The 11,811-nt window shown below is 40.9% G+C and overlaps 1 protein-coding gene across 1 annotated transcript in view; it reads right to left on the bottom strand.

Moving 5' to 3' along the window:
* The window catches only part of si:ch211-11k18.4 (uncharacterized), a 15,551-nt gene extending 4,293 nt beyond the window's left edge, over positions 1-11,258 (bottom strand). Inside the window, exons 1-9 of the mRNA XM_033998204.3 lie at positions 10,925-11,258; positions 9,174-9,285; positions 8,539-8,632; positions 8,193-8,247; positions 7,429-7,569; positions 5,377-5,537; positions 5,112-5,210; positions 4,494-4,639; positions 4,138-4,309 (exon numbers count right to left, since the gene is read on the bottom strand). Coding sequence (XP_033854095.1) covers positions 4,138-4,309; positions 4,494-4,639; positions 5,112-5,210; positions 5,377-5,537; positions 7,429-7,569; positions 8,193-8,247; positions 8,539-8,632; positions 9,174-9,285; positions 10,925-11,042 — 1,098 coding nt within the window. The 5' untranslated portion in view covers positions 11,043-11,258. The remainder of the gene's footprint in view (positions 1-4,137; positions 4,310-4,493; positions 4,640-5,111; positions 5,211-5,376; positions 5,538-7,428; positions 7,570-8,192; positions 8,248-8,538; positions 8,633-9,173; positions 9,286-10,924) is intronic.
* Between the last annotated feature and the right edge of the window lie 553 nt (positions 11,259-11,811).

An 11,811-nucleotide genomic window follows, 5' to 3' on the forward strand; every position in this document is an offset into this window, starting at 1 on the left:
TATATATATATATACACACACACACACACACACATACATACACACACATATATACAGTACTGTGCAAAAGTTTTAGGCAGGTGTGAAAAAATGATGTAAAGTAAGAATGCTTTCAAAAATAATATGAAATATATTTTTATCAATTAACTAAATGCAAAGTGAGTGAACAGAAGAAAAATCTACATCAAATCAAAATTTGGTGTGACCACCCTTTGCCTTCAAAACAGCATCAATTCTTCTAGGTACACTTGCACAAAGTCAGGGATTTTGTAGGCATATAGTCAGGTGTATGATTAAACAATTATACCAAATAGGTGCTAATGATACACTATGTAACACAATTTTTGTTCCTGGGTAGTAAGTGTTATTTCCTAATTGCTTATGCCTCAAAAGTAGGAACTCGGCAGGTAGGTTGGCCGAAACATCTTGGAGAACTAACCACAGTTCTTCTGTGGATTTAGGCAGCCTCAGTTGCTTCTCTCTCTTCATGTAATCCCAGACAGACTCGATGATGTTGAGATCAGGGCTCTGTGGGGGCCATATCATCACTTCCAGGACTCCTTGTTCTTCTTTACGCTGAAGATAGTTCTTAATGACTTTCGCTGTATGTTTGGGGTCATTGTCATGCTGCAGAATACATTTGGGGCCAACAGATGCCTCCCTGATGGTATTGCATGATGGATAAGTAACTGCATGTACTTCTCAGCATTGAGACCATTAATTCTGACCAAATCCCCAACTCCATTTGCAGAAATGCAGCCCCAAACTTGCAAGGAACCTGCACCATGCTTTATTGCTGCCTGCAGACACCCATTCGTGTACCGCTCTCCAGCCCTTCGGCGAACAAACTGCCTTCTGCTACAGCCAAATATTTCAAATTTTGACTCATCAGTCCAGAGCACCTGCTGCCATTTTTCTGCACCCCAGTTCCTGTGTTTTCGCGCATAGTTGAGTCGCTTGGCCTTGTTTCCACGTCGGAGGTATGGCTTTTTGGCCGCAAGTCTTCCATGAAGGCCACTTCTGACCAGACTTCTCCGGACAGTAGATGGTTGTACCAGGGTCCCACTGTTTTCTGCCAATTCTGAGCTGATGGCACTGCTGGACCTCTTCCGATTGCGAAGGGAAGTAATCATGATGTGTCTTTCATCTGCTGCAGTAAGTTTCCTTGGCCGACCACTGCGTCTACGGTCCTCAACGTTGCCCGTTTCTTTGTGCTTCTTCAAAAGAGCTTGGACAGCACATCTGGAAACCCCTGTCTGCCTTGAAATTTCTGCCTGGGAGAGACCTTGCTGATGCAGTATAAATACCTTGTGTCTTGTTGCTGTGCTCAGTCTTGCCATGGTGTATGACTTTTGACAGTAAACTGTCTTCAGCAACCTCACCATGTTAGCTGAGTTTGGCTGTTCCTCACCCAGTTTTATTCCTCCTACACAGCTGTTTCTGTTTCAGTTAATGATTGTGTTTCAACCTACATATTGAATTGATGATCACACCGTGTAACAATTTTTTTTTTTTTTTTGGTTCCTGGGTAGTAAGTGTTATTTCCAAATTGCTTATGCCTCAAAAGTATAGAAAATGGCTATTATTCCCCACAAACTTTGCTTTTGTGACCAGGACAGTGATATTTTGAAATTTACCTATTTTCCAGAACATTCCAGATAGATTCAGTGCTGAGTAAACTTGGAGTAACTTCTAGAACTTTCCAGTAATATAAATAGTAGTATAAATACAGGGGCCTTAAGCCCACCAGTTCAGTTTAGTTCCAGCTGCCTAAGTGGATACATATCTGCATTTTTCTGAGATGGCATCAAGGTCATAGGAGACTTCAAAATGGTGGCATTCCTGATGGGTCTCCAAGGCGGTTTTACCAAGTTTCCCTGCTATCTTTGCCTTTGGGACAGCAGGGACACCAAGGCGCACTACCACAGGCGGGACTGGCCACAGCGGACCGAGTTCTCTGTGGAGAGGAACAACGTCAAGTGGGAGCCACTGGTGGACCCCCGGAAGGTGCTGATGCCACCACTGCACATCAAATTGGGCCTTATGAAACAATTTGTCAGAGCTCTAGATAAGGAGTCGACAGCCTTCAAGTACCTTCAAGACTTCTTCCCTAAGCTGTCTGAGGCAAAGGTCAAAGCCGATGTCTTCGTCGGACCACAGATAAAGAAGATCCTGGAGTGCAATGAATTCCCCAAGAAGCTCACTAGTAAGGAGAAAGCGGCTTGGAACAGCTTTGTCGCAGTGGTTCGGGGCTTCCTGGGCAATCACAAGGCCGAAAACTATGTGGAGCTGGTTGAGACTCTGGTGAAGAACTACAGCACAATGGGCTGTAGGATGTCCCTCAAAGTCCATATCCTTGATGCTCATCTTGATAAATTCAAGGAGAACATGGGAGTGTACTCGGAGGAGCAAGGCGAGCGCTTCCACCAGGGTATACTGGACTTTGAACGCCGCTACCAAGGACAGTATAACGAGAACATGATGGGAGACTACATTTGAGGGCTGATACGTGAAAGTGATTTACAGTATAATCGTAAATCTCGAAAAACTACTCACTTCTAAATCTTTTGTAGTCATTTTTGTATTACTTTAGTATAAATACATGTTAATTTGAATTCATATGTTGTTTTTTTCTGACTATGTGAACGAAGAGACACAAATTCGCCCGTTTTCTCATTGGAAATAGATAAATTTCAAAATATCACTGTCCTGGTCACAAAAGCAAAGTCTGTGGGGAATAGCAGCCATTTTCTATACTTTTGAGGCATAAGCAATTAGGAAATAACACTTACTACCCAGGAACAAAAATGGTGTTATAGTGTATCATTAGCACCTATTTGGTATAATTGTTTAATCATACACCTGACTATATGCCTACAAAATCCCTGACTTTGTGCAAGTGTACCTAGAAGAATTGATGCTGTTTTGAAGGCAAAGGGTGGTCACACCAAATATGGATTTGATTTAGATTTTTCTTCTGTTCACTGACTTTGCATTTAGTTAATTGATAAATATAATCTATTAACATGTCTATTTTTGAAAGCATTCTTACTTTACAGCATTTTTTCACACCTGCCTAAAACTTTTGCACAGTACTGTATATAAAAACATACATACATAAGTTTAAAGCTTTTTGTAATCTTTATTATGTTATATGTTCTTCCTACAGCTGGCAGCCAAACTTTACTGCACTCCTACTGTAGACAAAAGCAATGTAAATTACTAATATGGTTGCATTCATTGAAGTACATTTGCTACTGTGTGTGTGACTGAGGGATTATGAATTAAAGAGATATGTATATGTGAGTATATTGTTTTGGTTCGAGGTTTACAGGAATGCATTAGACTTTTGCAATTCAGAAACTTGTGTGGCTCTAGAAATCTACCTGGATTGTTTTTCTAGCAACAGAACAAATGTAGTGAAACACAACTTACTACACTGTGCTTTACTACACTGAGCTGTGCTTTTACCAGGGGATACCAAAACAGTAACCTTTGAGAAGGGGCTGGTTCGTTATCTACTCTGTGCTTTATTACACTGTGCTGTGCTTTTACCAAAGCAGGTGTGGAGTAAAAAGGTCTACAATTTATAAGATGTTAAATATTAAGAATTAGGAACTCATTTTTCTTTACAATACCACTGATTGAAATTGAGTATTTATTTTCAACAGACTACTTTTTGAAGATGCAAGCCCACTTTGTTTAAAAAGAAATTAACAAATGCTGTCCGTGAACATCCGATCTGTGTTCATTTACATGCTCGCTCAGCTACAAAACACAAATTACAAATCTCATTCGCTGACCTACATCTCTACACAAATGCTGTGTGCATACACAACCAAACAATTTACAGACACTCGCAGATATGTATTTTCAGTACATGACATACTGCATTTTTAAAAGGAAATAAAGGAAGTGCCTAACCAAATGTTTTTTTTTTCTATCCATTTCCAAGATTTCAGACTTGTTCAAATTCACAATTTCCGTGATCTGTGACAAAATTGTAGCCTTAACTTTAATTAATTTAGATACCAACATCTGTGTTTAACTTAATTCACCCTAGATAATATTTAAGTATTAAGTTATAAATATCTGCCACAAGGGGCTGGTTCATGATCTTCTTTGTGTTTAACTCACCAGGTACAGCGACAGAGTCTCTGTCCCGTCCTCTCCCATAGCCAAAACCAGGACGTCCCGCGAGAGGCTCCCCAGAATCAAAGAGGCGAGAAGGAAGAGGGGGAGAAGGAACCCCAAAATCCCAAAGAGACATCCCTGAGTGCGAGCTCTCCGGTTATAGGAGCAGGACTCGCTGAGACAGAGAGAGACAGAGGCAGGGTTAAAAACCAATACAACACACACACACACACCTTTCTTCCCTTGGTGTATTCTCCCCCCTCCTCTCAGTCCTCTCTCCCCTCCCATCTCTACAAGTCCCTTCTCTACCAGTCTCCTCAGTATCCTGTCTACCTGTCCCCTCTCAATCCCCTCTCTACCTGTCCCCTCTCAGTCTCTTCTCCACAGCCTCTGCTATGAGCTCGCAGTCCTTCTCGACAGAATTCAGTGTGTTTTGCACGGTCTGGTTTATCGTTCTCTCAATCGTGCGACACGCCTCCTCGATCTGATTCACACAGCGACTCGGCTACAAAACAAACAGGAAACAATCAGAAACTCTGACCTCCTAATAAACTAGAAAGTCAAGCAGCAGACAAGCGTTTGGGCTCCACTGCCTTCATCAGTGTTACTGAAAATAAAAGAAACCGGGTCAAGCAGAGAAGTGTAATGTGTGTGTGACAGAGATATTGGAAGTTACTGTTTCTTCTCCTTAACGTTTGTTTGTTGAGTGGATCTTGTGATATTATAGATGGTTCATCCCAAACTTCAAAACACTAAATCAGAAACTGCACAGGGTGAAAAATACAATAGAAGAAAATAATAAAAAGTCAAGCGTTTGGGCTCTTGTGTCTTCATCATACCTCTTGTCAGACACAGACAGGTGTATTCTCCCAGTTTTATGAGAGTTGCAGCTGTAATTTGGCGCAGTCTGCATTATTAATGATGTCAGTGCTGACACACACACACAGGCAGAAAGAGAGACACAGACACACACTCACTCTGTTGGGGTTGGGTATGTAGATCGTTGGCATATCAAAACCACACTTGTTCAGCCCGGGCCTCTTGCACAGCTCCTGAACAATCTGCATCATCACCCTCTGCATGGAGAGACAGACACTGGATCAGAAACTACAGCTCCCAGCACCATCTGCAATAGAGAGGCATGCTGTGAGCTGTAGTTCCTTCAAAATAAAGTTAAGCATTGCCTTTATCACAGTACAGCTTTCTTGCTTTTTTATTCTCTCACTCCCTCTCTCCTCTCACCTGTCTGTCACTCTCGCTCCCTGCCTCGTCTGCTTTGCTCAGATAGAATCTCAGTTTGTCTCCATTGCCCTGGTTCAGGTTCTCCACGATGTTCAGGGTGCGTTTGCACAGCGCCTGACCCATGGGGTCAAAAAACACTAGGACGAGGTCACACAGCTCCCCTGGAAAAAGCAAGCATTATCAGCATTATTATTATTAATATTTATTCAGATTCTCCACATAGATATACAGTGCCTTGCAAAAGTATTCAGACCCCTGACCAATTCTCTCATATTACTGAATTACAAATGGTATATTGAAATTTCGTTCTGTTTGATATTTTATTTTAAAACACTGAAACTCAAAATCAATTATCGTAAGGTGACATTGGTTTTATGTTGGGAAATATTTTTAAGAAAAATAAAAAACTGAAATATCTTGCTTGCATAAGTATTCAACCCCTGTGCTGTGGAAGCTCCCAGTTCACACCGATGAAAGAAATTGCCCTAACGAGGACACAAATACCTTACCATTTGCCTCCACCTGTGAACCATTAAAGTTGCTGTCACATTTTCTGGATAAAAAACCCACTGTTGAAGGATCATTAGTCAGGCTGTGAATCTGAAGGAAAATGAAGACCAAAGAGCATTCTACAGAAGTTAGAGATAAAGTAATACAAATGCATAGATTAGGGAAAGGGTACAAAATAATATCCAAGTGTTTGGATATCCCAGTGAGCACAGTTGGATCAATAATCAGGAAGTGGAAGCTGCATCACACCACCCAGTCACTGCCAAGAAAAGGCCGTCCCTCAAAACTCAGCGCTCAAACAAGGAGACTTGTAAGAGAAGCCACAGAGAGGCCAACAATCACTTTGAAGGAGCTACAGAGTTCAGTGGCTGGGAGTGGAGTAATGGTGCACCAGTCAACCATATCAAGAGCTCTGCATAACACTGGCCTGTATGGGAGGGTGGCAAGAAAGAAGTCGTTACTCAAAAAGTACCATCTGAAAGCACGTCTGGAGTTTGCCAGAAAGCATGAGAGTGACCCAGCTGTGATGTGGGAAAAGGTGTTGTGGTCAATGAGACCAAGAAAGAGCTTTCTGGCCAAAACTCAAAGCGCTATGTGTGGCACAAACCTAACACTGCCCATGCCTCAAGACACACCATCCCTACAGTGAAGTATGGTGGTGGCAGCATCATGCTGTGGGGATGCTTCTCATCAGCAGGCACTGGGCATCTTGTTAAAATTGAAGGAAGAATGGATGGAGCAAAATACAGGGAAATACTGCAAGAGAACCTGCTTCAGTCCGCTAAAAAACTGAAGCTTGGGAGGAAATTCACCTTTCAGCAGGACAATGATCCCAAGCACGAGGCCAAAGCAACATTGGAGTGGCTCAAGAACAAAAAGGTGAATGTCCTGCAGTGGCCCAGTCAAAGTCCTGATCTCAATCCCATTGACAATCTGTGGCACTACTTGAAAATTGCGGTCCACAAGCGTCATCCAACCAACCTGAACAACCTGGAGCAAATCTGCCAAGAAGAATGTGCCAAAATCACTCCGACACTGTGTGCAAAGCTGGTACATACTCACCCCAAAAGACTTAAAGCTGTTATTGCAGCGAAAGGTGGCTCTACCAAATATTAATGTGTGGGGGTTGAATACTTATGCAAGCAAGATATTTCAGTTTTTTATTTCTTAAAAATATTTCCCAACATAAAACCAATGTCACCTTACAATAATTGATTTTGCGTTTCAGTGTTTTAAATAAAATATCAAACAGAACGAAATTTCAATGTACCATTTGTAATTCAGTAATATGAGAGAAGAGGTCAGGGGTCTGAATACTTTTGCAAGGCACTGTAAATCCTTAATTAATATAATAATGATCAATACTATTGCTATCAACACCAGAACTATCACTATTACCACTACTATTACTATTATTTAGGGCTGTACTGATTCACTGTGTATCGATGAATTGCAATGCTTTCTTTACATGATTGTATTTTATCTAATAGAGGTCTGTATCGTGGTACAAGACCACAGATTGGGCCGACACCCCTCCCTCACCGAGCCACAGAATGGCCTGGTCCACGTCAAAGGGGTACTTCATGTCCCCATCCACGAGCCCTGGGGTGTCCACGAAAGTGACCAAACTGAACTTCTTCTGCTTGGAGGTGGAGATCTCAGTGCTGAGGTACTCGGAGACTCCTAGAGAGAGGAGAGGGGATGGGAGAGGGGAGAGGGGAGAGGGGAGAGAGGAGAAAGAGAAGGGAGAGAGGAGAAAGAAATTAAATAAAATGACCAGAAGAAACTATCAAACTTCAAAACGAAAACAAGGACTTCAAACACATTTTCGGTTGCCCCGAATTATTTTATTTGTTGCATTTATATAGCGCTTTTTATACAAAACTATCGCAAAGCACTGTACAGTACATAACACAAAAGGACAAACCACAATACATTTGTATAGCATGTCACACATACAACTGCCACAGTAAGACCATTTAAATAACAGTAAACACAACACAAAAGCAGAAATTTTAAGCTTACATTCAAAGCCATTTTATAAAAGTGCATTTTTAGTCTTGACTTAAACTAACAGTCCCAGCATCCCTGACAAACGAAGGCAGAGCATTCCATAATTTAGAGTTACAAGAAAAAGCCCTACCTCCCGTGTTGCTTTTGTTGTAACTCCTATACTGCACAGGGAAAAGGTGTAAAGAGGCCAAAACAGGGGTAATATGTTCACTTTTCCTGGTTTTAATCAGAATTCTATCAGCAGTATTCTGAACAAGCAGCAAGCAGAAGAATTAAGCAATCTGAGGCCTCACCTTTGAACTCTTGCAGGGGTTTAAAATGGGGGTACAGGTGCAGCGTGGCATTACCCTGAGAGAGGAAGAACAAGTGCATCAGCGACAGTCACCCCCAAACAGCATCTGCACACCCCCAGATTCAAACACCAGACAGCCAGCCTCCACAGACACCCAGATTCGGATACTCTCAATAACATGAGCTAAAGAAGGTCCTGAGCAAGCTTCACCACAATCGGACAAACGCTTATTTAGATATATGTAATAATGTAAGTGTGACTGACAGACAGATTCTGATACTCTTAATAACTTGTGTTTGTAAGGTCTTCAGCAAGTTTCATCCCAGTCAGACAGCGCTCCTCCTCACCGTAAGCGACTCCCTCTTCCTACCACTGGTGATGAAGCTGAACCCCTGCGTCTCGATTGCCACGCCCGTGCGCTGGATGTGCTCCTCGATGTACCTGGAGAGAGAGAGAGAGACAGACCATTAATACACAGCCTTATACACACAGAGACAGGGAAACACCATGATACACCTGAGAGATACACAGAGAAACACAAACAGAGACAGGGGAACTGCATTCACATACAAGCTAGGTTACCCAAGCAGAGACACCATATTAACACACAATCAGACACAGATACACAGTATGAAAATATAAATCACACACAATATATACAGAGTTGGAGTCTCCTACTGTTGTACAAGACCCCTACACAGCAGTTTCACCCATTTCAGGTTTTACTACTAGCTTGATTAGCCAAAGTGTGTATAGGTAAGCTCAGGTGTGTCTTATTAAACTCATGGTAAAACCAGGAATGGATACAAATGAAATACGAGTCTTATTTCCATCTATGCAGTAATAATGCTGGTTATCATAGGAATGGAAATAAGACTTGTTGCATAGCAGTTAGATCCATTCCTGGTTTTACAGACACACAGTATTAAAATATAATCACAGACAGACAGTCTCTCTCTCACACACAGGGATCCACACTGACCAGTTGATGAAGGAGCTCTTCCCAGCAGAGTGGTTTCCCATCAGCATGACGGTGATCTTCTTACGAGGGGGGAGGAGAGAGAGGCCCAGAGCAGAGGCGATGGTGATCAGACCTGAAAACAGAGAGAGAGAAAGACAGACAGATACAGAGATGGTGATCAGACCTGAAAACCCAACAAAGACCTAATTTAAGGAGTTAACAGAGTTTTCAATGTTAATAACTAAAAACCAACTGTAAAAATAAAGCTTTTGCATTATTGTATTTAACTGTATAACAACAAGGGCAGCAGTGTGGAGTAGTGGTTAGGTTTATAGGAAAATTGTGAGCTCTGATGGGCTGATAGCTTATTCCCCGTCATAAAATGTCTTATGATCTCGTAGCTTTGTAGTATTTATATTACTATTTTTTTAATATCAGAAAAAAATGGAAATTAGGTTGGAGGTGTATTGTATTTTGATTTTGCTAGGACTAACGCTGTCAAAGTAAACTCATTTAAAAACATTCTTCTCTTTGTAATATACTGTATTGCATACATCTCCAGTAAACGCTAATTGGGTTTACATTACTAGTTTCTGTAGTTTGTTCATGCATTCTAGTCACACGCAATCACACCGCGGATTTCACACATCCGTGGCTCCATGTCACCCTTATCACGCGGATAAACAAACACATTTATATATTAAGGGGGGGGGGGGGGGGGTTGCTGTCTAAAATAAACCAGCATCTGTTTGTTTATATTGGGATAATAATGTTCTAGATACATAGTGGGAATTAGGGTTTTATTTGTTCATATGTATGTGTTAGTGTTGGTTTCTAATGTGTTTAAATGCTTTGGCAATATTGGTGCATCTCTGTCATGCTAACAAAGTTTATTTGAATTTGAAAAAAAAAATATGAGAGAGAGAGAGAGAGAGAGAGAGAGAGAAGTAAGAACAAAAGAAAGTTTACAAACGAGAGGAGGCCATTCAGCCCATCTTGCTCGTTTGGTTGTTAGTAGCTCATTGATCCCAGAATCTCATCAAGCAGCTTCTTGAAGGATCCCAGGGTGTCAGCTTCAACAACATTACTGGGGAGTTGGTTCCAGACCCTCACAATTCTCTGTGTGTAAAAAGTGCCTACTATTTCCTGTTCTGAATGCCTCTTTATCTAATCTCCATTTGTGACCCCTGGTCCTTGTTTCTTTTTTCAGGTCAAAAAAGTCCCCTCGGTCGACATTGTCTATTACTTTTAGGATTTTCAATGCTTGAAATTAGATCACCACGTAGTCTTCTTTGTTCAAGACTGAATGAATCGGGATAATTAACTACTAACAACCAAACGAGCAAGATGGACTGAATGGCCTCCTCTCGTTTGTAAACTTTCTTATGTTCTTATGTTGTAATAGATTCAATTCTTAGTGAGACTTCTCGACAAAGTAATATGTATTGTGTTTATGTACCGGTAAGCATTGTTGGATAATATATTTGTTAAATAGAAAATGTGTCTACTAAAACAAAAAGCCATGAGTTTTAATAAAGCACGAAGCGCTTTGTATAAATAAATAAATAATAATAGACAATACTACGACTACTACAAATACTAATATGAAATTATACCAATAATAATACAAAATGAATGAATAGTAGCAATAATAAACAGCAATTACTAAACTATTACTATACTAATGTTGTTACTACGACTACTACTACTACTACTACTAATAATAATAATAATAATAATAATAATAATAATAATAATAATAATAATAATACCGCTATCGGCCTCGGTGTAGAGTTGGTGACACTCCCGCAGAATGCGCTCGTTGCAGGAGACGCTCCCAGCCATCGAATCGGCATTGGCCGCGGCCCTAGACTTCACCTTCCCAGACATAACTTCGCTGAATATATAAATGAATTCGTGTTTTCAAGAAATAAACCGTGATGTTTTTAGCTTGAAAAAACAACGTAACAATTTTTTCAAAAAGAAATGTTAGCAACTGCGCTCGCTTTAAAGAAATCACGAATTTGAATAGACCCGGTTTGAGATTCAACACCAAACTCCCTTCCACGTCACCACGACCGGCGTCCCACAAAATCGGTGTCGCTGAGCGTATCGGGAATTATAGTTTAATACGACCTTCAGATTGTATAGGAATCGACGACGAAAAGGGGGCAGAAAGAACTACAAATCCCAACATTACGATCTGTTCATGTTTCTGATGGACGCGTCATCTGTTTAGACGTGTCGCGAATGGCATAACTAGCCAGCGAGGAGGATTTCGGGATTGTAAAAGTCCCGGATTCCAAATGTTGATTGTTTGGAAGATACGGACAAAATAAAAAATAGGAACACCTGCGTGGTATAACACATACACGTACCTCAATCGTGTTAAGTTTGACTCCGCAATAGAATTCCATCTTCTTGCTGTCTGTGTTAGTTATATAGTTTACTACATCCTCCCAGACTTTAGTTTCATTAAGCTACAGACAAACAGACTGTTGCAGCAGCAAAGGTCATTCAAAATGATCTGGGCAGAACTGGGCAGACACATGGCAAATGACATTTAATAGAGAAAAGTGTAAAGTATTGCACTCAGGCAATACAAATGTGCATTATAAATATCATATGGGAGATACTGAAATTGAAGAAGGAATCTATG

This window comes from Acipenser ruthenus, chromosome 44, assembly GCF_902713425.1.
Source record: "Acipenser ruthenus chromosome 44, fAciRut3.2 maternal haplotype, whole genome shotgun sequence".
NCBI lineage: Eukaryota > Metazoa > Chordata > Actinopteri > Acipenseriformes > Acipenseridae > Acipenser > Acipenser ruthenus.